Source organism: Dermacentor albipictus, chromosome 8 (assembly GCF_038994185.2).
Source record: "Dermacentor albipictus isolate Rhodes 1998 colony chromosome 8, USDA_Dalb.pri_finalv2, whole genome shotgun sequence".
Lineage (NCBI taxonomy): Eukaryota > Metazoa > Arthropoda > Arachnida > Ixodida > Ixodidae > Dermacentor > Dermacentor albipictus.
This window is the reverse complement of record NC_091828.1, coordinates 33,117,950-33,145,001: the sequence shown is the minus strand read 5'-3', so window position 1 is coordinate 33,145,001 and position 27,052 is coordinate 33,117,950. Positions and strand designations below refer to the sequence as shown.

Below are 27,052 nucleotides of genomic sequence, written 5' to 3'. Positions count from 1 at the left end.
TTAAGACTGCATCCCAGCATTTGACTCCTTCATACTATGCAGTAGGAGGAGTTACAGAAAGTTACAGTAGTAGAAGTTACAGAAAAACAAGATAACAGAAAACAGAAAAGAACAGAAATGATGTGAGACAAAACTTGCCATACTTTTTCCATTTTTTTCCACAAAATATTTTTAACAGTACCTTCATTCATGTTAGACTTAGGTGAGTGTGTTGGCTTTAGTCAGTCGTTTAGCATCTGCATTGCATTTGAACCACAGCTGAGAGGTGGGCACTACCATGAGTCCTCGATAGTTAGTCAGTTCTAGTGAGTTAACTCAATTAACTCAAGTGAGTACCAATTGGTACTACATAATGTAAAACTTAACAGAAGGCAAATGGAGTCATTTCGAAAACATAAAAATGCAGGCATACAAGCACTTGTATGTCTGCGTCACAAGCTTTTTTTTCCATCTTGGTTTCGACTCTCTTAAGCCTTGAAAGCCTGAGTCCTCAGCTGCGCTTGTGATCTGCTTTTGCTTCTGTGCCCCAGCTTCTGAAATAGGCATTGAGCCACAGGCACTTAGTGAAATTAGAGTTCTACTGCACACTTAAGTTTTTTGCATGGCACTTGCGGCTGGCACTAATAAAGTTGACTTCCGTTAATTCGACCCTGACAGGACCGAGAAATGTGATCAAATTATCCGGTAGGTTGAATTAAACAAGATGTTGAAAGAACGGCAAGACATGCCACTGATTCATTTGGAAGTGTTTGCCAGATTCTAACACACCCCCGAACCAAACGCACGGCTGCTTTCTGTGTATCCAAAGTTGAAAATTGGGTAGCAATGACACTAAGTTCACCATAACTCCTAAAAAAAACATGCAGAAGTCTAACAAGCTACTGAGTTTTTAGCAACGAAAATGGGCAAGGGTTGCATAAATAATGGCAGCCAGTTTTCTAAAGTCATCTTCACCGCAGAGATTTAGAAGCTAGGTAAAGCACACAACTGCCGCGAAGGCGATTTTGGTCAAAAAGCTTGGGGTCAAAAGCCCACATTATCTAGGAAAGAAAAATATGCATGTTGAATCGGGTATACACCGCAATCGGACATTGCGAGCTATGGTTATGACTTGAAAATTTTCCTAAGGTAGACCGAAAATAGGCTTTTTCTACAGGAAAAGAGGTGTGTTCAAGACATTCAGTCCCATTAACTTTGCTGCGACAAAGAATGTCACTGAAGGAGTCGTTATTGGGGTCACTATAGTGGTCAGGCACATGCATGCTGACTGGTAAAGTTCTGGCGAAGGTCAATTTTACGATCTGAATAACAAAAGTTTGGGCCCATAGAAATGCATGGGTGCTGGCTAGCACGTTTGGCTGGGTCGAATTAACCGGAGTTGAATTACATGATGTCTACTGTATTACTTTTCTTTTCAACAAAAGTGATAACATCTCAGCCAGGATTTGGTAAAGCCTGCTGTATGCACCATTGTCATTCTTGTCTTCATTGCTGCTCTTGTCCTACCGTTAACTGTTTCATGGAATTAATGACTCGCATCTTCCGAAGTTATCCAAGTCTTGTCTTCTTATGTTTCCGTTCCCCGTCCACATACTGTTTTCATTTTATATTGGTGGTTTATTACCTTATTTTTTTTGCATATTGCGCATCTGACTTCACATCTCGAGCTCAATCTCCGGGTTCTTCTGATAGTGCGTAACGTGTGGTACCTCATAAACCCGAACCTCTTCTTCTGTCATGTGTGAGGTTAGCTGCTTCAAAGAAGGGCATACTTGGAGCTGGTGCCATGATCATCAAACCTTTAATGTTACACGATCCAGGAACTCTTTACCTTGTTCTGTATTGATTTGTTGCTTTGGTTGTGAGGTATCATTGTTGTTTTTTCTTTTTCTTCCATGTGTCCCCTTTACACTGCACTGAACAAAGATTTTTGCCACCCTGCTGATGACGCCTGCACATTGGTGTGGTTGTTCTCCAAGTTGATGATGGTAATAGCCTGCCGTGGTAGCCCAGTGGCTATGGTGTTATGCGACTGAGCTTGCGGTTGCAAGTTCAATGCTGGCTGTGGCAGGTACATTTCGATAAGAGTGAAATGGAAGAGCGGTTGTGCACTTAGATTTATTTGCATGTTAAAGAACCCAAGGTGGTCAAAATTAATTAATCCCAAGTTCCTCGCTGTGGCATGCTTCATAATAGAGAGCTTTAGCATGTCTGTGAACATTTTACCGTTTACGGATTGCCGGGTTACTGCAGCTGTGGACAGCAAAGTTAGTAGTGACATGTTGTGATGGTTTGTCCAACTACAGTGATTTCGAAAAACTTGTGTTGCATGAATGTTCCTATTGAAAGAAAACTGTAAGAGGACTGCACGTTAACTATTACGTCAGTATGAGGGCTTTTCCCCAGCAGTTAAGCAGAGTATGGTAGGTCACTGCAGCATTACCTTTCTGTGCTCTGGTTTAACTCTGCGTCATGAGATGATGTTACCAGCGTCGTTGCTAGCGTGTACTTCTCCAATAACCTGGTATTTCGCAAACGCCAATATGTTTATAGACAAGCTAAATCTATCTAATCGGATAGTGGTTTTGGCACGTAAGGCACTCAAATTTAATTGAATAATTTGATAATGGTAATGTGCGGTTGTTGCTTTCTTATCTCTGCAGCGACCTGAAACCTATCGACAAAGACCGGCGACTGCTGATCGAGCTGTGGGACTGGGACCGGACGTCGCGCAACGACTTCATGGGCTCCCTCTCGTTTGGAATCTCGGAGATCCTCAAGTCGCCGGCGGAAGGCTGGTTCAAGCTTCTGACGGCCGAGGAGGGCGAATTCTACAACGTGCCCGTGCCCCCCGAGAACCCGGCCCTTGCACAGGGAGCAACGCACCACCAGCAGTCGAGGCCGCGGTCGACACCACAGGCCTCCTCGGACCTGATCCCGCACAACATGGGCAAGCAGGTGAGGGAGGCAGAGGGGCTGCACCACTATTGCATAGGGAGAGTGTGCGTGCCCTTTGTGACCACATGTCCGCTACGGTGGCTTAGTGGCCGTGGCATTCGCGCGCGAGGCACGAGGTTTCGGGTTTGATTCCCATCTACGGCAGCTGTATTCCAGTGTGGGCCGAGTGCAAAAACGCTTAGGAACATTAAGTTTACGTCCACTAAGGATGGCAAAAAAAAAGAAATAAAAGTTAAAATGCACCAAAGACAGAATTTCTTTTCGTGTGTAAACATTTCTGTTCATCATACAAAGCAAGACCACAAGAGAAAAGTTTGTCGGAAAGACGAAGTTGCTTAATAAATAATTTTTTTTACACTAACAAATTGGGATTCACTGCCCACAGATGTGCTCCAGTACATGTTCTGGCTGCATATTCACAATTTCACTCTTTAACAGGCTTTACAACAAGCACAGATCAAAGAACAAGCTGAAATGGTCTTGAGGGCTGCATGAAAGACATAACAGCGCTAGACGAGTTGGGCTTGTTGTTTGTCTTTTTTTTTTTTCAGGTGCGCAAGCGATGAGCTCAGCTCGTCTTTCACTAGGAAAGTGTTAAAGGGCCCCCGAAACGGTTCAGACAAATTTTGTAGGCACGTAGGGTTCAGCTAAAGTTAATCATTCGCACCACAACTTGTGTGAAGCATCTCATATTAAGAGAGCTACGGACGATTACAAGTTACCCTCCTCCATAGTCATGCATTTTATCTTCAACTCGTTCGCTGAGTGATCGGGGCTAAGCTCCACCTTCATTGGTTCTGCGTCATGATGGCACGTCGTGTCATCTACTTACGGTTCTCTAGGAGCGCGTGCACAATGCCTCTCCAAACTCTCCGCCAGCTGCTTGGCAGTCGACTCCAAGCGAGAGCTATAGAAGCAGCATGCGTTACGAGCATTCTATCGCAGCGCCAAACGTGTCTGGTATTCCGGTAACCACAGGCGAGCTGGGCGTTTCGACGGAACAGCGGAGGCATAAACTCAAGCTGATGAAGGAACTTTAACGTAGACATACGTGAGCTGCCTGACTGGCCTCCACGGTCCATCCACCCATTGGCGCAGAGCTTAACTAGCCAAACAAAGAGCTACTATTGCTCTAACCAAGTTTAAAACATTTTAAACATTTACAAGACAGCATGTTAACGATTACGCTCCGGCGAAAAATTTAGAACAGCAGCAAAGAAGAATACACTTAGTTACTGCTACTGTATGTGGTTGAGCTCTGTGCCACCAGGTGGCTGCACTGTGCAGATCATTCACGTTTGCACTTCTGCTCATCCCGTGAAGTGGCACGGTCAAGCGGCCAGGCCCTATCCCCTCACTGGCGTTTACCCAAATACCAGACTCGCGAAACGCTATTGTGGTAGTAATCCTCCGGCATATAGTGGCGACCACAAACGCGCAAATCTTGGCGGCGATCGGATACCAATAGTCTGATGCGCTGCAGACACTCCGCTTGTCTGCTGCCTTGCAGAGGGCACGATGTCGCAGCTTGACGTATTGCCAGTCGCTACGTTTGCAGCCCACAATGCAACAAAGGCAGTTCAAGGTGCTCACGAAAAGGCAAATCTACACTGACCACGGAACTCTCGTCAAGACGGAGCACATTGTAACACAAGCAGACGACACATGCTGTGTGCTGGAAGTGTTAAGTGTACTGAGAAATCGTGCCTGTGCATTCTCTTTTTGTTACTTTCTTTTTATAGAAACAAATTACCTAACATTCCAGCTATTATGAACAACATTCGTTCACTAATAAGTTGGAAAATTATTGATCATGCGCCTGGGCAGCCGCTCGGATAGCTCGCCCTACTGACGTCATTAGGGCAATTGGCGCCAAATGGGTAGGGGTGGCTGAAAATTCAGCGGAGCAGTGTGCTGCGTTCGGCAGCGATGTAAATTATTAAAACCTTATAATAAATTCCCCGCTTTACGTGGAGCACTTAGATGCGTCAAATAATGATCAGACGGACCTACTATAACGACTTGTTACATTTGTACAATATCGGCAAAATTGTTTCAGGGTCCCTTTAATGAACTGCAGGCGGTTGAAATTGATCCGTAACATCCACACTGCGATACTATTTCACGCAGCCTGTGTGTTACCTTGGGACATTAAACCGCACAATTTAGATTAGACAACCACATAAAGATCAACGGCAGTGCTGCCTACTTTAGGACTGTTTCCTTTTTTCATTTTCCTTCTTTTATTTTTGCTTGTATGACATTTTTTAAGGAGTTTAGGGCAGGCTTTTCTCTGTACATTAGTCCATTCCATTACGCTTGTCACACGTCACCACGCTGTGATCCCAGTATTATTTGACTATTGTAGGAAAAGGACGCCATATCCCATATTTTGTGACCAAAGTAGTTTACCTGGAAGCACATTTTTTTTCTGTCCATTCGGCATTTCCTTTATGTGGTTATGTGCATTCTTGTGCCGTTGTTTTAATACCGCTGTCATCATTGCATTAAGCAATAAGGTCTTTACAGAAGATTTATTTAAGAGTTTTACACAAAGTTGGGGGCACTGGGTGGAGATAGAGCAGTAACTTCTGACACACTTAACTGTTGCAATACCTGTATTGGACCTGCAGGAATTGGGGAAGTTAGACCAGTTTTCTTTGTCCACCTCCTCTCGTTGCTGCTCAGTGCTTCTGTGCCCTTATGTTAGGACATTAGGCAGGGAAGTGCCGTTTCATTTTATCATGGCTATAGGCCTGCTAAGGTATCCTAACATCAGTCAACGCAACTGCATCTGTGAGTCAAGATTTTGTAAAATTAGTGTGCGGGCTTACTTTATTACCTTAGTATGGGTACACTTGGATGTACCCAAATATAACAGCTGCTGTTGCAGCTTCCCAGGTGAATAACGCGAGGGAAGCATAATCTCGACAGATCTAACAGTCGCTCAAGATACTAAAGACACTCATTACCAGCTGTGTTTGGAATGTACCCTTTTATTCAGAAACAAATGCAAAAGCAACCAGCAGTGACAAGCCGAAAGTAAAGCATTGGAATGCAGCTAAGTAAAATCGAAATGTGCACTTTTATGTGGTAAAATATTATCACAGTACTGTCTCACAAGTGAGCCTTCATGCAGCCAAGAAGTCGGTGCTGTACTCGTGGACATCCATCTATTTGGCAATGAAGCAAGAGCTAGAGGGGCAGAGCTTCTGAACTGTGTTACTGGGCCAAGTGGTCCGGTAGAGTTTGACAGCGCTTTTGGCTTCATGGAGCACATATTGAATTGGCGTAGCTTCCACATGCGATGGTCTCGCATTTACCCCATGCCAAAGAGAAACGCATAAAAATAACTTGAGCTTAATATGGCGGCCGCATTTCGATGAGGGCGAAATGCGAAAACACCCGTGTGCTTAGATTTAGGTGCACGTTAAAGAACCCCAGGTGGTCAAAATTTCCGGAGTCCTCCACTACGGCGTGCCTCATAATCAGAAAGTGGTTTTGGCACGTAAAACCCCAAATATTATTATTATTATTAATTTGAGCTTAACACTCAGGCGGGTGTATTTGCGTCTTATTTTGCAGTTACAAATCGGATGTTAATGCTTTCTCTTCGCCATCTTGAACTAGCCCGGATGATAATGTGGTGTTTTTTTTCAAGAATGCTCTTACTTGCGCGTGCTTTGCCTCCCTAACTTTTGCTTCATTGTCACAGAAAGTTGCTTGTGAGTATAGTGTCCACAACTCGTTGCAGATTATTAAAGGAAAGGGGGTATCATCGTGAGCTGGCTCTAAAACCTCGCCTCTCATCCTCCAGAAGTGACTTGTGCCTCTTGCATATCTGCCAAGATGCCCCAGTGGCAGTGCTGCATTGCTGCTCAGATTGTGATAGTGAATTCATTTCTCGGCCGCAGTCGTCTTGCTTCTGTTGAGATGGAATGCAAGCAAGACTTGTATTGCTTATGTTTAGGCGCACATTAACTCCTTTCATACCTTAGACGAGCTGTGTTCGCCCACAGATTTTTGGTAAAAAAGGCCAAGGACAAGCTCAGATTGTGAGCGGTACTCGGCATTTTCTAGCGGTGCCACCAACAAGTCTGTTTTTGTCGCAGTGCTGACTCGTGCTTTTTGTAGATGGCAGCACACAATCCATAGGACAGAAGAGAGCAGAAGCAAATTTATTCTTTCTAAGAAGATGAACATGTTGGCAACTGGTGTCATTAAAAATAATTTGGCCATTTTCGGTTAGATTTCAGAATAATAGTGTAGCACGGAAGAAGTTAAAGGATCCCCGGGTGTACAAAATTAGTTTGGAACCCTCCATTATGGTGCTTCTCAGGGCCCTGGTGTTGCATTGGGATGTTAAACCCATCAATTGGTGTTTATTTTACTGAAGGAACAGGATTTGCCTAGCTTTTCCCATGTTCATGAAAAAGTGCGCAGTTGTGCTTTCATGGGCTGTCTGGTAATAGGCAGGCAGGGATGTAGGTGTGCCTTCTGCTCACTCTCCTGTACATAGATAGCTTGCATGTGATGTCGCAGACACAGCTTCTCACTATGCTGGTCCTCCAACATGGTAGCAAGGATGTCACTGTATCCTACTAACTGCCACAGGTAAGCTGATTCAATGTCATAGAGATGTGGTTGGAACGCTGCTGACGTCTGTGGCAGAACCATAGCAAATCTGGCAGAACGCCCGCACAAGACGCCAACAAGCACGGCTTCTCACCTTGTTGGTCCTACAACATGGCAACTAGCATGACGTCAATTCAAGCCATCCATATCATGTAGAGCATATCTGTGCACTGGTGTGCGTCAAGGAGTAAGGAACACACAAGGGAATGTCTGAGCTTTAAAATTCTCATCAAACCTGCACAATAAATCGCTTTGTGTGGATGAGACATGCCAGAACAATGCGGATTGGGGGGCGAGGTTTTCCTGCTTACAGCTGAACCGAAAACTGAACTTTACTATAGAGCTAATGATGTTGTGCGAAAACTGTTGAACTGGGTTGAGTCTAATTGCCTGCAAGCAAACATAGCTAAAAGTAACGATACTCTTTGCCACAGAAAACACTTGAATAATGAACACTGACTCTTTAATACTTTAAACTTTAGTAGCTGTCGCTTGCAAAGAGTTAATGAGATGAAATTTGTTAGTTTATCTTGATAGCCAACTGCAGTGACACAAACACTTCCACGAGACTGCACTGACTATATACAAGAAAATTCCGATACTTTGTAAACTACACCGCGTCTTCCCATCACTTCCACTTTGGAATCTCTACATTAACTTCATGCATTTGCATATTATGTATGGGATTACCATTTTCAAACTCGCAAACCCCGCCTCTTTATTGCATATTATTGTTGCTCAGTGTACTGTGCTTAGAGCTATGCTCTACTTGAAGAGGATGGACTTGGTTCAAATTCAATTCAGTTTATTCACCAGATAGTGCTGGATGGCTACCTGGACTAAAAGCTGTTAGATTCATGTACCCCATACTTAACATTTTACCTCTAAAAGATAGCATTCATTATCATTTTCTTCTTTTGCTTTACAAAATCCTACACAAAATGATTTTTTTCCTTCAGTAAATATTACTTATTCGAACATTGCGTACCCACTATGATCAACAACCCCCAACACGCTGGTCATCCCAGATGCCCATACTAATTGTGACTCATTTTCCTTTTTGTATATCACAGTGCAGTTATAGAACTAATTGCGAACAGATCCAACATCTCGCAACATTCATTTATCTCTTGCAAAACTAACCTTGGCTCTTTCACACTTTAAAAAATTTTCGAAGCAATGCAGAAACAAAGTAGGCAAGTTTTGTGTTGGGTTTTGCGGCATAAGCCTACACATCGACCTGTCAGTTTGACTTGCATTCTATCATTTAGTACTTTTGGCAGTCAGGCCATTGTAGCATTTATATCTTATAAGCTACGACCAGTGTTTCTTTGCAGCGAGCCCTTTTACATTTGCTTACAGCACACAAATCATTCGGCAGCTTAATTTTTTGTTCTTTTTCTACAGCACCTTGCCTAGTTTTGGCAACCATTTATTTAGCATTCTCGGAAAGCTAGTCATACAGTAGCAATTGATTCTTACAAAGCTTGTTTGCAACAAGCCTCAAAAGATATTGAAAGGCTATTTGTGCAGTATTTTAATCACAATTAGTGATGTCATCAAAGATCATAATTTGTCACAGACCTATAGCAGTGCCTAATTTTGCTAAAATAAGTATTCTTGCTCTAAATTTATGTGCGTGCACTTGACTCTTTGATATTCGATTCTGTATATAAACTTACTATTCGCATTCAAATAAGTTATTCGTTCACCTCTAGTGTATAGCATACCTAGCTAGACACCAGCTTGCCCAAGAACAAGTTCTTTTGGAGTATATAGCTGAATTTTGATATGACACAGATAAGGCAAAATATCAATCTAGCAGAGTAAATCTGAAGTGTTTCTTGCCGGTGTCAGCATGTTGAATGTAACGAAGTTATTATCATGCCTGATGTGACTTTATTACAATGTGGTTTGACTTACCTGTGTGTGTCACACGGCACGCACCAAGATGTTAGTCCCTGAAAGTAGTCGGCGAGGAGCTTGGTCAGGAATGCGTCCCCCAAGTGGAGCTGTCCTCTCTGCACAGGACGTGATCCGAGCGTCAGACTTCAACTTCCTGCTCGTGCTGGGCAAAGGCAGCTTTGGCAAGGTCCTGCTGGCCGAGCGGCGTGGCACCGACGAGCTGTACGCCGTCAAGGTGCTGAAGAAGGATGTCATCATCCAGGACGATGACGTTGAGTGTGCTATGGTTGAGAAGCGGGTGCTGGCGCTGGCAACCAAGCCCCCGTTCCTCGTGCAGCTGCACTCGTGCTTCCAGACGATGGAACGACTCTACTTTGTCATGGAGTACGTCAACGGAGGGGACCTCATGTTTCAGATCCAGCAGTGCGGCAAATTCAAGGAGCCCGTGGCTGTCTTCTATGCCGCCGAGATTGCCATCGGACTCTTCTTCCTGCACTCGCGCTCCATTGTGTACCGTGACCTGAAGCTGGACAATGTCCTGCTAGACCAGGATGGGCACATCAAGATTGCCGACTTTGGCATGTGCAAGGAGGGCATCCAGGGGGAGAAGACCACCAAGACGTTTTGCGGCACGCCTGACTACATCGCCCCCGAGGTGGGTCAAAAGAGCGAGTTGGGTGAGTTGGTATGCTAGCAATCATAGAAACCAAATAATGGGAAGGAACAGAGGACAAAAGAATCGCACAACATGGGCGTTGTACTCGCAGCTAAGAATTCGGCATGCAAGCTCAGTGGTGCGTACCCATCAAAGAAAGAAGAAAGCGAGTGAGAATCTTGCAGTGATCAATTGTTAGGTCGCTAGACAAGGTTTTATCAATTCTCGCATGTCTCGCTAGAAGGGATGCATGCGTGGGAGTATTGCTGGTTTGCGAGCTCTCGCTGGTAAACAAAAAGCGATCGCACGCATACGGTAAAGCGGTGCGAGTGAGCAAGTTGCAGTAATGCTTTGAGTGATAAGAGACAGTATAGAGATCACTTTTCCCAACGGCCATAACTCGAATCAATACGCACGAGAAGTCCGATTATATAGTGCGTGAACATGGGCGTAAATACGCAGCAGTAAACTAGGTGAAGCGGGAATTCTCCCAAACTACTGCAGTGGCAGCAACCATAGAGCAAAGCAAGAAATCGGTCTTTGTGGAAGCGCAATAAACATTTTTTTGTAACCTCGTAAGGTTGCAGCACCTCCAGAATGATACTAGGTGATGCCTTGTTCCAAAAAGGTGCATTTTCTTTAACATTCAATCGCCTCTATACATGTACAGTTGAGAACATTTCACATTTGTTTCTGCCGCCGTACACACAGTAACAGGGCAGCTCTAGTGGGTCTATTGGTCATGCCATCGGTAACCGTCGGCATCACATCGGTAACACATCGGCAACCACTCTCTTGTGAGTCAAGCAAACAAGGATGCTGTGAAAATGGATGCAAACCAGACAAGCACAAACTTGCAAGTCTTTATTGTTTTGCATTTACCATCTCCCATACCATTTTCCTTTATTCTACTGTATTTTTGCCATTCTAAATGCATAAATGATGGTGAATGTGAAAGTTCTGAACAGTGATAAGTTTTAATTTGTCTGGTTTTCATCAATTTTCATAGCTCCCCTGTTCACTTGCAAGTTTCAAGTTCCAAGCATTTCAGAGCATGAACTTTTTCATAGCGCCAAATAAAACAAGGTTCTTGAAGATTCATTGTGTCCTCTGATGAATGTCCTTCTAGGACCATCACCTTGAAATAGACAATTTCATGTCTGGATTTTTCATGCCATCTATCTGCTCAGCTTATCTTGACCACATGGTTGTAATGCACAGACTAAGCCTTACTTGCATATGTATTTGCACACAGATCATCTTGTACCAGCCATATGGGAAGTCGGTGGACTGGTGGGCATACGGGGTGCTCTTGTACGAGATGTTGGTTGGGCAGCCACCCTTTGATGGTGAGGACGAAGAAGAACTGTTCGCCTCCATTACGGACCACAACGTCTCTTACCCCAAGGCGCTCTCCAAGGAAGCCAAGGAGGCCTGCAAAGGGGTTTGGACCCATTTTTTGGACTTCTAACCTGCCAATTAGCATTTGTTTTTGTTTTGCTTCATCCTTCCTTAGTTTCTTTCTTTATTTATTCTTCTTCTTCTTCTTCTTATTATTATTATATAAATATTTATTTTAGGTCTGGAAGAAAACAATTTTCTGACTTTTTCTCCCAGGCACAATCTTAATGTACGGTCAGCAACCAAATTTTTGGACAGCTGATTTTGCGAACATGCCTGTTAATTCGGACGCCTTCGCGCCACCACCGTGTACCTCACAGAGCCAATCTGTTATTGTGGCTAAAATCTTGGACACTGCAACCCTTTAGCTGTCCGAAGGGTTATTCTTGTTGGAATGTTTGCTGTGACTGCAGGTCTGGTGCGGCATTAAAGGGAGCTACGACTGCAGCCATTTTGATTATCTTGCAGGCTCAGACCAGCGCTCTCCTATGCCAGTCTGCTGGCAGCCGTAGTAGTCGGTTTGTGCTGTCGTTAGACCTAGCTACTTGGATGCTTACTATCAAGCATCATGTTCTTTGGTGCCGTGTTCTCCATTTAAAGGATTTGCCACTATTGGCAATGGCACCGACTCCGCCTTCATCAACCTCTCTGATGGAATTGAAGCACGGAAAGCCCTACAAGTGCCTAAATCGTTGCATAGTATGGTTCCAAAAAGGGAAACTTGCTGCGGTACAGTGGTGTTACGCAGTCAAGCATATGCAGTGTATTTTGTTGAAAGCGTACCAAGAGTGAAAAAGGGCCACTGTCACGAGACATAAAATGTGTTTCTTAATGATGCACGCATGCACCCGCTATCTTCTGTCACAGTATGAGCACTGCGAGACTCCTAGTAATTGTACTGGCGAGCTTTTAAAGCTGCAGTGAACTCTTGTTGTAATGAAGTGAATGGGACAGCGAAGAAATTCTATACATGACGCAGTAATTCGATAAAAGTGACTACCCTTAAAAGCTAGGAAAGCACAACTCTGTAAAAGTCCAATACACGTGTTAAAAGGCACATTTTTGATTGAGCCAGTTTGTCCTCAGCCAGGGGTCCTCAGGCAATAATTAAAAATTTGGGTAATCAAACCTAATTATTAAGGTATGGGGAAAACAAAAAATTTCCCGAGCTACTATAGGCTATTGCAAATAGTATCCGTTCGGTTCAATTTGCTTCCGACGCACTTTTCACTTTTAAATTCTTGGCTGAAGTTATGTGGGACACTCTGTATATCAATCTCAGATCAAGCGAATTATCTGTAGCGAACACGTGAAACTTACTGATTGATACTCATGTAGTTTAACTCCCTTATAATGAACTGGACATTGGCGATATCAAACTCGAGCCGTCCGCTGCCAGTGCAATGAGGCCATGGAAGGAAGTGGACCGGCATACGTGTACACAGTCTCGCACATTAAGAACGCCATTCTCTGCCATGTTAAAACACATTGCATAAGTGCAAGCAAAAATTTGTGCCTACTATGTGTATTACTTTCTTAAATAATTTTTTCTTGCTTTCTTTCTCCACTAATGATAACGAATACCATTATAGAGTGTCCAAGGTAACCTTAGCCACGCCATTCAAACAAAGGAAAGGTTTAAAAAGTGTGATTAATTATACAATTTTAAGACCAGCGGTTGTTAGACCTCTGATGACGGAGCACCGTACATGTTATAACTGTATCTTGCACCGCACTATTTAAAGCCTTTCTTTACTTTCGACAGCTTGGCTAACATTAACACGGACATGCAGTATAACAAACTAGGGCATCGTAACAAAATGTTTTTCAATATGATTTGAGTTCCACTCGACCTGAAAAAGTTCCATTCCAGTTTTGCTCCAAAATGAAAAAAAAAGTTATTTATAATGGTTTTTGTTTGCACGCAAAAATTTTCAGAGCCGTGTAACAATAAAAAAATAGTACTTATTTTTCTCAATAATTGAATTATGGATGGTGAGATCATGCTCAGTGCCTTTAGTCAGGGCACTGACCATGATCTCGGAAGCAGCACATCATTGATTGTACTTGCCAAAATGCGAGGCCACTGTTCCAATAAAACGAACCTAAATGAATGATAAAAAGTCAACAACAAAGTGTTGTACCCGTATAAAATGATACAATAAGCTCATCAGTGTGTAAGCCCTGGGTTTTCCTACGATGCCAATCTGTTAATGCACTAACGAGCTGGCATAAATTAGTGGAGCGTTCGACCAGCTATTGCTCGTGCTATCACTGCGAGAGGCACATGCTAATGTGTAGCCCTGAGCCCCGAGATGCGTGCTAATGCTGAGGTTGCCTGGTGTTACTTGTTTCGTATTGTCTGCTTTCCCATTGAACCGAAAACCGATAAAAAATATGTTTCACTGTAATTGAAAAAAATGCTTCAGTTACGTTTTCATTCCATTAGGGCACACTGTAACAAATGCATTGCAAAAGTTTCTTAAAGTTGGTTATGGGTGAGTTTGGGTACATTGATTTACCTGACATATTGAATAAGCGAGAAGAATATGGGGAACTGACATGCTTGATTTTATTGCAATAACAATTATATGAACATTTGAGGTGAATTTTCACTGTCGGCGTTGCCGTGAGGTTCCGTATAGTCAAAATTCGATAAGATCGCGGGTTCACATTGTGCGCTCTAGGTGTGAGGGGAAGCATGCAAAGGTGAGCAGAGAAGAATGGTCGCTTGGTGCGGTGCAGTCTTCTCATGCGTGTAAAGGAGGAAGGTGAGCAGGGTGTGCTGTCTTTCATGCATGCAATGAGGTGGGGGGGGGAGGGGGTGGAGCAGGGTAGCGTGCCTCCACTTCTACTCCAGCTGTGGCAGCACGTGGCGTGGCTGAATGCTGCCCACACATCTTAGCTTGGATATAATTTGCAGTGGGTTCGAAGGCTTGCCGACGCGAGATAGCTGATGGCTTAGTGTTTGCGTTGAAGCGAGAGGAACGATGTGAGCGCCATGTTTTGCCTATGGCATTGTGTCCCGGCGTCAACCTCCAGCTCGGTTTTGTTTCTCGTCACCATCTCAAAGCACTACACAATAGGAAAACAAGATAGCTCATCCCCAACAGCTTGATGTGCATTGACGTCTTAAAGGGATACGGACACAAAATTTGGTGGGTGGTTTTTTGCGTCAGAACAAAAGTTGAACTGTTGAAAATGACGAATACAACAAGCTGCTTAGAAAAAAAGAACGAGAAACACCTTTATTTTGCGATTTTCTGTTGCGCCTTGCCTCCAAGCAGCCGCCGGGAGAAGCTGAAATTTGACTTCATGACACCCCCGCGTGCGCGGCCAAGGTCAGCTACAGCCGGCGCAGTCTTTCCAGAGTGTCGGTCCCTTGCAGGGTTTGTTTATCGCCGTCGGCTATGTTCGCACGTGGTCCGTCTGAAACATTATCCCCGTCAGCGCTCCATGCAGGTGGTGTGTCTTACATGCGTGCTCGCACGATCGTCGATCGGTATTGACGCATGCGTCGCGGCGGAAGAAAATGCCCAAACATTACTGCGCCCACGGCTATTATAACAGCATTATCGGTCGTGACACGCCGTCGCGCACGTTTCCCAGAGACGAGAAGATGCGTAAACTTTGCATACGTGCCTGTCAGCTACACCACACCCAGCATGAGACTTCTAAAAAATGGCGTCATTTGCGCGGACCACTTCATCGACGATGATTCGACCAGCCCGGCTGTGCTCAAAAGCCTTGGCATGCCGCTCAAGAGGCTCGTGTTGAGGCAATACAATTCAAAGAGCGGGTGCTTAGTGATGCATCCGTAACTCTCAGCGGTCTTCGCCACCTTTTGTTGTCCTGGCAACAGACCCTCTCTCTTTCTGTATGCATGTAGCCGCAGCGGTGACCGCAGGAGCGTTTTTTGAAAGAAGGGAAATTACCCTTTCACTGGCTGTGCAAAAACAGATATTCTCGGGTTGTGACAGAAATTGTTTACCCTGCGGATGCATGTTTTTGTCACAAAACAAAATAGTCATGTTGTATGCACTTTCGCTGCGTCTAATATTGAACGACTACATACGAGCGCTCTTTTAATTGATCGAATATACAAAACACAGCCAGTGAATGAACGCCAGACAACAGTATACATGTGTAGTAACCTAAAAGGTGCAGCACATTTACCTACATTGCCTTTTCACACGTTGCTTTTCAACCTCAAGCAAAAAATTACGGATTTTAATAGGTCTCTGCATGATCATGCGTCGGGTTTCATGACTTGGTTGTTCCCGCATCATTTCCCTAGTAAATGTCACAGCCAAAGACTTTCCTTTCTCTATGGCCACAGAATTGATGTAGCTAAGTGATCTGGTTGACGGGTCCCTAGCGCAGCCGCCCATCTCAGCGAGTTCAACCAGTAAATGGCTTCTGATGGCGTGAATGGGACGGTAGCCGTAAATACAGGGCTATGAAACGGTTGGAAAATTCTACAAATGCCGTGCCTCGTCGCGTAAAAACGAAGTGTGCAGCGGTCGAAAGCCGACAGCGTAGGTAAGCACAAAGCGATGAGCTACGCTACCAACGATTCAGCCGTAATAGCTGGCTTTCTGCCTCAACGCGGGTCACGAAACTAGGCATTTTGCATCCTACGTAACATAACTTTATGAACTGCTGCCGCTGCACTTCAAGTTTACTAGAAAAAAAAATTACCATGTTGCTGGCCCAGACTGCCTGTTCAAGCCTGCCTGCTCTTCGCCACTTGACGTGGAAGGCTCGTAAGCGTAAGCGGTTATATTTCCTGCTAAGTTGGAACGGTCCTCATCTACAGACATGTACTCATCGCTGGTAGAGGCACCAGAACCTGAATCCATGCTCGCGATAGTGGCAGCGGCGCGCCTCGAATGACCGCGGCGGCCGGCTGGCTATCTGTTGAGGGTGTCATGACGTCACGCCTTCCAACTCGCTTGGGCCGGGCGGCGTTGCGCGCGCTCACAAAAACGCCAAAAATAAAGCCATCCACTGAAAAATGAACGAAGTGACTACTTGTTTTCGGTGTACTCACACACTGAGGACCCATTTTCTGTATTATCGTAAAATGTTCAGATTTTGTGTCCGTATCCCTTTAAGCTGTAAAGATTCTCGCCTTGCGGCCACGTTAAAACTTCCCACCAAAATGTCCCACCTTATCAAGCTGCGGACTCTGGCCAAATTCGAGGAGTGCAAACTTAAGCTTGCCGAAGCCGCAGAGACAGTGTACGGGTTGGGCTGCTTAGACGACACCAGCTTGCCGTGTGTCAGGGTCTCGTGTTGCAGCAATTTGTGCCCCGCTTTGTATTCCGTAGATGTCAAGTACCATTGAGTCTGCCAGATATTTCAGTGACTTTAGGTTGTAAATTTTCCGGCTAGTACGTATTATCTTTTTTTCCCCAGAACTTATGAAAGAGTTTCTACTGTCCATGCAATCCATGAAGCAAACAGAACATATCATATAACAATGCCTATTGTACTAAAATATGAAAAAAAATAAGCAGGAGCATAAAGGTGGTAATACAAAACTAGAAAATTGATGCGATCTGATTAGAAATAACCGGTGCATACAATTTAAATGCACTGAGCCGTCTCTTGTTTATAAGCCACTCACCTCGCCTTGCTTCGGTGTGCCTGCTGCGCAGTTTCTGACCAAGAACCCAGCACGGCGTCTGGGCTGCGGCTCATCGGGTGAGGAGGACGTGCGGACACACCCGTTTTTCCGTCGCATCGACTGGGACAAGATCGAGAACCGCGAGGTGCAGCCACCATTCAAGCCCCGCATTGTGAGTACTGCTTGCATCTGCCCGTCTCGGCCATTCTTTCCCAACACAGAGCAGCTTGGCCGGTATTCTCAATCGATCGCTTTTGGGGATGCATTAACTTTTTGCTCGATGTGGCATCCAGTGCAATGCCTTGCTGGAGCGATGCGCATTCTGCACCCTGGCTTGCCAATCAGTGTTCACTGAAAGGGATGAGTTAAGAATACTGACCAGGCAAAAGCACCAGTCACCCACTGTTTCTCCATATTACACCACCCGCAGCACGCCGAGAAGAGTGCGGGCAAGGCTTGCATCTTTGTCGTCTGGCACATGTCACTGTTAGGGGAAACAGCCGACTAACGTTCACATTTTCTTATGTCACAGATGAAGTCTTTAAGAGTAAAGTGACTTGTATTACATATATATGATAAATAAGGGCTGAAATTTGTACTAGGTCCCTTACATGTGACATGCACCATGCTTGCACCACCCTTGAAAGTACAGCCTCAATCACATCTGCCTAGAGCATGCCTTGGTTATGCCCACTGGGACATGCTGGGCAACTAGCTTGTTCATGCAGACATATGACTTGTTCGGTTCACTCTACGTGCAAGCCCTGTGAGAAGCTGTGTCAAACTTAGCCACTCGTCAACCTGTGAAACTCTCCACTGTGAGCAGAAACACTGTGGTAGCCAGAGTGACAAGATGAATACAGGGAAACAAGTGAAACATGTTCTCAAAACAGGCCCAGATAAGTAGCATGAGCCATGCTAAAGCAGCTATAAATAAGCAGAACGTCTTCAACAAGAAATCTTTTCAATCTAGTTTCTTATGGCAAAAATACATTTGATACATCTTTCAGAATCTGTTTAGTAGGTGGCTAAATATCTGAAAAAGCATAGACAAAAATTGATCAAGAATTTGTGATCTCTGACTTCAATGTTAGCCTGGCTAAGCAATGATGACAGCTTCAGGGTTGCTCTGCTATTTTTGGATGAAAATTGCACATCTGAACGAATGCCCTTGTCTAGGCAGATTGGCAATTAGACCTAAGACTGGAAGAATGAAACTCAGACTTGCAATAAAAATGGACTTAAAAATGAAAGAATAATAATCATTACAATCTTTTTTAAACAAAAAAAGCTTGAATTCCAACAATTACGGAAAAGTAGAGACATGACTGAAGCATTTCGCCTGCGACTTGGCGAACTCGACGAGCCCCAAATTTTCTTAATTCTGCTTTTATTTATGTGGCACTAGTCATCCTGTCAATACAAATATGTGTGTGAAGAACCATGAATGGGGCTGCGTAGTTGCTCGCAGAGGCCATCTGACTCAAGGGAGCCTCTGTGCTCCTGCAGCTTGATGTTGCCGTCTCGATGTCATCACTGCGTGTTTTCACCTCAAATGGGGAGTGAAGGGGAAAGCACATTGCATATTTGTGCGTGTCGGGCACCCGGGAGCACTCGTCTGCATGGCAATGCGTTTACGAGAAAAGGCACCGTGGGGACGGAGGTGTCAGCGTTCTTTGGAGTTGTCCTCCGAGCTGTTAATGCTGAGCTGGACGTGCTCTCATTCCGTTTCAGCTCGTAGTAAAACTGTGGCGCACACAAAGAACGAAGGATGCAGGTAGGTTATGAACAAGCTCTTTAGACAAGCGCTTATTTGTAAACTACCTGTGTCCTTTGTTCTTTGTGCGCGCCAATGTTTTACCATGAACAATTAACAACGCGCCCAGCTTTCGGTTCTTCTGCTGTTTCAGCTCAGCTGATCGTTCTCCAAGATTGAATCTGCATGCACGCTCTAGATGGTACAACCATATGTGCTTGGAGCCCCAGCTAAGATAAAGGTGCTTTATGGGTGTGCATTATGTCACGCAAAACTGGCCTAGCTTAGTGCTTCGAAATGTTTATATATGGTGTTTGCTTCACATTGAGTGGCGCTCTTGGAAAAGAGCAGTGTTTGAGTGGGACGACAGCAACAACGATGGGTTGTCGTGTCGTCCTTGCTCTCATTCTGCTTCAGATCTGTTTCCTACCATTTGCTACGCAGAAACCAACCCAAGTATGCAGCATCTTGAATAGAGCTTTTGTGATCAAGAAAGCGATGCAAATGTGAAACAAATTGGTCCTGTTTCATGTTTCTGTAAAAGCATGATAGGTCACTTCACAGTGCAGGATTCTTGTGCTGGTACTGATGAAGCACACGTGACAGCTTTGGGAGGTCTTTTAGATTTTATGAGTGATTAACACATTTCCGAGTGAAAAGCAGATGCTGAGAGACGTTAAGGGTGGTAATGTTTTTCTTCAGCCAGACTTAGTGCTTGCTTTCAGTGGACCTTTAACCTTCAACAGTGAACTGAACTAGTAGTTTTAGGCAAGATCATTGCAACGTCATGCATCATTGTCATCTCCTAAATGTTAAAGTAGATTGTTGAGGGTACAGGGCTGTGTTGCTGCCTTTCTTGGGAAGGAAATATGTGCTTACTATTCTGCCTTCGGCGGCTTGTGGCTCATGGCTTTCCATGCAGGGACATGGCTTACAGTTTGTATTCGTTCTTATCAGTGAAAACTATCGAGAGCTTTTATTCCTCTTGATACCACAAACTTCACAATGTGAAATGCTATACTGTTTACATTGAGGGCCCCATAGTACGTACAGATCTGTTGATTGCAACATGTGAGTTTGTCAGTGGCAGTACCATCTGCGCCATCTGTCTATAACCAGTAGCCATGCTGGTGATTGCAAGTCTAAGCTCTGAAAACTGAAAGCCTCTGTCTAGGCTTTGTCGTTATTGTGAAGGTACATGACTCTCGGTTTTCGTGTGTACTGGCGTGATCCTGGGGTGGGCATGGGCAAATGCCGATGATTGGGCCTAGGATTGTTATTGCTGTTTGCCCACACCACCATGGGACTAAGACATCACATGTGAGAACTAAGATGCATGCCCTTCACGATGCAAATGTATTTCAAACATGAATGCCTGATTTCTGCAGGGCTCATACTCTTGCTGATAGTGCCAGTGGTCATGAGCAGATCTCAATAGCACAATCAGTCACATGCTCATATGTTGTCTTCACTATGGTACAGAGCTCATCTGAGCTTGGTATTATAATGATGTTGGACATAACAAGTTTCAGCACTTCTCCAAGCATTAACCCCAAGACGTTCTGTGTACTTTTGCTCTCAGTATGAGCCACAATGTGCGACCGCTTTGGCACTCAGTTTTGTATCGCAGTTTATACTGAGCGCAATAGTAGATCCACTAGGATTTGTAAAGATGATCAGCTCTGCCTGACATGTCAATGAGCAAACTAGAATTGCTGTCCATGGATATGGCATTCCTTGAAGGTGTACACCACTGCAACCCGCAATCCGATCTTGTCTATGAGCTCTGTGGTAATTTGGGGTCAAACAGTGCTGTTAGCAATTCATTCTTCAACATGCTGTCATGGGCTTATTGTGGCTTAGCAAGACTCAAACATTTTACCTCACCCTCCTGTGTCCTAACATATCTGTGATACTCTGCAGACGCTTGTCATGAATCTGCCTTCAACATACTCTGAACTTTTCTACTCACAGCAAGGGTGAAGGGTGGGCACTACAAATAGCAACATTTGCAGTGACACATATATTGTGTGTTCATTACACACCTGTACATATTTCTAAGAAATTTCGATGTGAATTTCTTGTAAATGTTTGTTCTTCAGACAATTAATCAGATGCCCCATGTTATTGCAAGTCGTTCAGGTTCTAATCATAATTGTTATGAATGATAGAAATGGGTTAGTATACATTTTTCAAATATGAATATATCGAATAGTCAAACGGAGATGCATATTTTTACAGCAGGAATAACTATATTAGTATAATTAGGTACCACACCAGTACTGACTAGTGAAAGAAAGAAAGCTATCAGTGACAAATAGGATCATTTTTAAACACAAATCATTCATTGTCATTAAAAAACAGCCTTGAATTTCCTTTCAACATTAGAGCCTGGTTGCAAACAAGCCTTCCAAGAATAAATGGCTGCTGCATGACTAGCTTTCCAAAAATTCCAAATAAGCGATTGCTGCAAAAGGATCAGAAGTTGTGGGGAAAAGAAAAAAACAAACAGCTGAAGGACTTGCGTGCCACAGCCACATGTGAAAGGACATGTTGCAGCGAAACATCACTCCTTGTAGGGTAAAAAAGTAATAATAAAAATTAAACTGTTGCATGGCTAGACTGACAAAAACACTAAATGACAAACTACAAGCAAAAATATGAGACTGTCATGCAGGCTTCCACCATGAAACCAGAAACAAGGATTGCATTACCTATTTTATTTCTGTATTGATTTTGTCACTTCTGTAGAAAACTTTTGCCGCTGTTTCATTTCTGATAACTTGTGATACTTGGTTTAGCAGACTGAGCACAGTAACCAGACTTTAACAGTCGGTTGTTGCGAAATATTTGGTTAGTGTTGAACGTTTGAAAATACTGAACAGTTAATTTTCGAATACAAATCGTAAATGTTTACTGTAGCAAGGCAGAAAGTAGGGTGAATTTGTTCAGATTCATGGTGCCCGTGTCCTTGTCGTTTCTTCTGTCCGTATTTGTTAAAGTTGCGCTTTTCCCACCATGTAAGCGTTTAATATTTGATCTCTATTAAAAAGTTTGAATATTCGCCCACCTGTAATAAATAAACTAAAATTTATCTTTAACAAATTTAACGAGAACCAAAAATAAGTTAATTTTAATGTAAAATTAGGTAGAGTAAATGCATAACAGCCTCGTGAAGAACCAAAGCATGTGTACGGTATTCATGCGAGACCTGAAGCATTTATTAAACATTTTACAACTTCAAGGAATTCTAGGCAGATTTTAGTTGCTTCAACAATTACCTGAAAGAAAATGTTTTATTTTTCTGCATTCATGCTTTCAAGAAGATACTATTTGCAAATTGACCCTATAGTAATTCAAGGCTTCAGAAAGCACGACAGTGTAAGAGATAGTGTTGTTGAACAGTAAGACCCAGTAGTCGTAATAAATTTCGGAAAACTGAAAGTTACATAATTGTGAGTTTTTACAGATTAACATCTTTTTGCATAGGAAACTGTATTGCTAATGGGGTATCTGAAGCAACATTGTTTAACTGAAATCTTTGTTTAGGCAAAGTCCCTTGTAGTGGTTTTGCTGTATTCTTCTGTTCTTTTGTGTACAGTGTACACAACCTTTTGCAATGAATGTAGAAGGGATCCTAGGAGTGTTGCCCTGTCTTATACAGAGTTCTGCTTAGTATACTTGCTCTGAATTGATGCGAGGCAACAGGTATGGGAACTAGTTGTCCAGCTACGGGAAAATTCAACTTGCCAGAGTCTGTCTTCAGAGCAATCTCCTTCACATTGTGCTGTGTCTTGTTGTGACCAGACAGCTTTCCAGCGAAGAAGTGTGTTTTCTTGCATGCGGTTTGCAGCCCACAATAAGTCGAGGTGAAAAGAATGTTGTTTAGTTACCAAGTAATTGGTGAAGCCAGTGCAGGCCACTTCAAGAGACCAGTTCCCATGGGAATGTGTGTAGATGTGTGTGCTTAAGGAGAATAGCATATAATGTTGCAGTAGTAAATTATGCTGTTGCTGTAGCTGTATGGCTACGTTTACTGCGGTAAGAGAACGGGTAAAGCCAGAAATGCCGCGAAAACATAAAAGGTGAGTAGCGTCACTACGTCGGAGTTCCCGCACCAGCCCGCTGTGAAAGTTTGCTTATTTCCACAGCATCTGCTCAGGGTCTAGTGGGTTGTTTAGTAGTGAAAATGGACTACATTGTATTTCCTAGGAGTCGAAGACCCAATCTTGCATGTTTCAAGAACATTTCATGTGCCAAAATGACCCATGCATGAGATAACACATAGAAATTTGCAGAATCCACTGACGAACTGGCCGGTTCTATGGCATTTTAAGAAATTAAGGGACAAAATTTTAAATTTGGGCATGATTTTTTCAAGTGATAATTAACTTGGCAATCTGTAATTCACAGCCTTGAAAAAATACTGAGACAATATTTTAGTGTGGCTGGTTAGTCTCCCTTTAACAAATGCTTGCATTACTTTTGCTGAAGCCTCTAAACTATTGCAGTAACAAATTCTCTTAAAGTTTGATGTTTGGGCCCGCTTTGTATGGCTACCACAATGACAGCTGATTCATAGCTGTGCAAGTAAAACTCTTGCTTGGGCTAGTTGGTTCATGCTTGAAGTAGGTAAAGGCAAGGCGCAGAAGACCAGGACTTAGGAAGAACACAAACGACAAGACGGGCGCCACTCACAACTGAGTTGTGAGTGGCGCCCGTCTTGTCGTTTGTGTTCTTCTTCTTCCTAAGTCCTGGTCTTCTGCGCCTTGCCTTTACCTACTTCATAGCTGTGCCCATGTCTGTCCGCACGTGCGACTGCTGTGTAGCCGTGCCAGAGATAATCACCTGCCGTCCGCCTTGGGAAGCTTGCGCAGGGATGTCTTCCAGTTTCTTCCATGCCTTTGTGTTCCTGTGCAGCACCACACGAAGGGTGCAGTGCCTAGGGGTGTATGAATACTAGTAATTTTTGTGGTTGAATCGAATACGAATCAAATAGTACATCCAGAAGCGAGTCGAATGGAATACCGTATTTACTTGCATAATGAACGCACTTTTTTTCCCGAAAAAATATGCGCAAAGTTGGGGGGGGTGCGTTCATTGTGTGGAGTAGCATTCCTAGCGTTTTTTTTCCGCGGCCACCTCTAAAAAAGTCAGTTTCACCCGAAATGAGGACCATTGATTGCGATAGCAAATGTGTATGTGTAGAGAGCTACACGAAGTAAGGATAGTAGTTTTATTGGTCGTGTAAACTTGCAAACATTTGCTTCGACACAATCTGAGCAGCGAAAGCACGGCACGCACAAATGTACGAGCCGCCATCAACCGAGCCCCCGCCGCAGACCGCTTTGAAGATGGGCGCGTCGCGGCCGCACAATGCGCAGTCGATGGCTGCCGGAGTAAAACGCCCCCTCCCCCCTCCGGCCCCTCCTCTCCCCAGCGCCATGCGCGCGACGGAATACGGCGTGTTTCTTTTCCACTTGCCTCCGTTGTACGCTGGAGATAGAGCCGCGATCGTCGGCACCCCTCGGGCGCCGTTGTACAGTACACAGTTGCGACCACAGTACAACGCCGCCGTCCCTCCCCCCAGAACCTGTTGCGCGACGAAAGACGGCGGGTGAGATTGAGCCACGATCGTCGGCTTCCCTCGCATGCTTTCACTCGTACCTACACCATGCAGCGCTCGGCAACGGCGATGGGGACGACGGCAAAAATACGCCTGGAGCGCCCTTATAATTGCTATATCGCAATAAATGTAAGAGACACGGTCATATTCGGGGTCCGACAATGCATTGGACACAATCGCACCCGCCGAACGCCATATCGGACGCGGAATCATACCGTGTGTCTCCTATTTCACGACAGCAAGTTCAGGGTGCGATCATTATGCAAGGAAAAGAAAAAAAATAAATAAAACCTCACTTCTTGACCGGAAAAGTAGAGGCTGCGTTCAGTACGCGAGTGCATTCACTATATTCGAGTAAATACGGTACTTAAGAGTTTCCTAATAAGGAAGAGCCGGTTTCTCAATTAACTTTTTTAAATGTTACTCACTTCTAGTATATTAATTATGTTAGCAAATCTGTGTCATTACATTGCATGTTATAGAGCGTTTTGTATTAACAGCACAAAGGCACAAATGGAACACCATGAACAAATGAATAGTTTGTTCATGTGCATATGATTGCTGTATAATTGTAGCAGGTAAAGTCTGGCTCCCAGCACTACAAAGCCTGCTCTATTACGCGCGTCCTATACTATGCCTACGAGGATGAAATTTATCATACTTTTGCTCCAGTTTTATGTTCAATTTTACACAGTTGGTGTTCTGAAATATTTGAAAACTGTTACAAAAATATTTGTGTTTACGAATAGTGACTAAACCAATTCGAAGACCAAATTGAACCAAGTTGAATCGGACATGGTTTTATTCCTTATTCGAAAGTTTTGAATATTTGCACTCTTAGCAATGTCCATGCTGCTACCTCTGGTGCACTAATCATGAAATAAAGAAATGCAAGTATGTTGACAAAGATGTTTGTCATGGCGTTGTTCACAGAAAATGAGGGAATCATTTGGTTTCTGTTCTTCCTGTATGGTATTCACTTTGTGTCGAAGATCATCACAACATAATAGCTCTTTACAGACGAAGCCTTGCAGCAAACTGTTTCATACAAGACAAAGGGTTCACATGAACATGGGCTCTTGATGTAGCCAACAATGGTCAAACAAGTGTTGTCGGGCTGGAGCCGTTGTTTTGACAAGCATAATTTGTCAGAACAGGAATTGAGCCTGATGCTTCCCTTGTTCACACACGCTGTTGGTCAAGTCTGTTTCAGGCTGTCTGGATGGGTGTTGAGAAGGACAGTGTAGCGTGTCTTCAGTGTCTTGCTATTTAGCCGCATGCATAATTTCGTAGCTCCTTAATGTTTGCAGGAATTTGACAAATGTTGCAGTTTTTGTTGACTATGTACCTGACCACTGGGGCCACATAGGTACATACCTACTACTGCAAACGTGTAGGCCTCTGCCCTCGCAACTTGACGTAAGGTGCTACCACAAGGAAATGTATCAGCTTGTCGGTGCCATTATCCGGTGGGAACATGCCTGTGGCTGTCCATCGCATCGCACGTTGTTGTTCTGTGTTGCATGTTCTGTCTACACATGGTAACAGCGCACGCAGCAAATGCATGGGCACGAGAACTTGTTCAGAGCTGTATGCAACCTTTCTGGCGCTCTAAGGCCAGCAAAAAAGCATCAGGTGGGGCCAGGAAAGATACGGCTATAAGGCTTCATTGTAGCCCTATGTTTAATGTGCAAAGTGAGTGGGATTTGAGAAGAGACATATGAGAGTGCTGAGAGATTGGCAGGTGGTCAATACGGCACTCTTGCCTGCTCTTCATTAGTTCTTCTTCTTTTTTACTCTGTTAACTCAAGATGGCCTGCCAACTAGGCCCAATTATTAGTTTGATTTAATTCATTTATGAAAAGGCAGTGCAGAAACAAGGGGCAACATGGGTCTTGTATTTCAGCACTGTCTTAGTCGAAGTGCTGAAGCATTTCAGTGGGATAGTGGATCATTTCTATGGGTGCTTCTACAAGGCAGGAGGGCTCCAATAGTCATAGTAACCCTATATATTTATCCTGCAATTGGGCATTAAAGTTTGAAATACTTGCATATCCTTTCAAACTAGTTCCAGCTTGCTTCAGTGGCTAAGCTGTTCTTCCATAGGGGTTTTGGGAGCAAGAAGTACTAAAAAATGGCTGTGGCTTAGGTAAGGTTAAGCCCAGGATGCGAAGCATACTAGCCTTTATTTTAGTTGTTGAACCACTGTTTAGCCTGGTGAACTGCTGTTGCTTGGCTATATTTGGTTCGGCTAGACGAAGAAACAACTCATGCATTACTTCTTCGCCTTCAAGAGTGGAACGCGACAGCGTTCCCGTCGACCCGCCAAGGGGTGTAAGACAATGGGCTACAGGGCAGCGACTACGCGCCCCGCATTGGACGCGGTGAGCGTCGAGCAAAGCAGCGTTCGGCGCGGCAACGAAATGTGCGCCTGAGCAAGAGACGCACGCCTTAGAAACAGCGCGTTTCTAAGGCAACACCGCA

The 27,052-nt window shown here is 44.1% G+C and overlaps 1 protein-coding gene across 3 annotated transcripts in view; it reads left to right on the top strand.

The window, feature by feature from the left end:
• The window catches only part of Pkc53E (Protein C kinase 53E), a 235,858-nt gene that overhangs the window by 166,889 nt on the left and 41,917 nt on the right, over nucleotides 1-27,052 (top strand). For all 3 annotated transcript variants that reach the window (XM_065431311.2, XM_065431310.2, XM_065431312.2), the window contains 4 exons: nucleotides 2,664-2,958; nucleotides 9,623-10,153; nucleotides 11,409-11,597; nucleotides 17,218-17,358. In XM_065431311.2, the coding sequence (XP_065287383.2) occupies nucleotides 2,664-2,958; nucleotides 9,623-10,153; nucleotides 11,409-11,597; nucleotides 17,218-17,358 (1,156 nt within the window). The remainder of the gene's footprint in view (nucleotides 1-2,663; nucleotides 2,959-9,622; nucleotides 10,154-11,408; nucleotides 11,598-17,217; nucleotides 17,359-27,052) is intronic.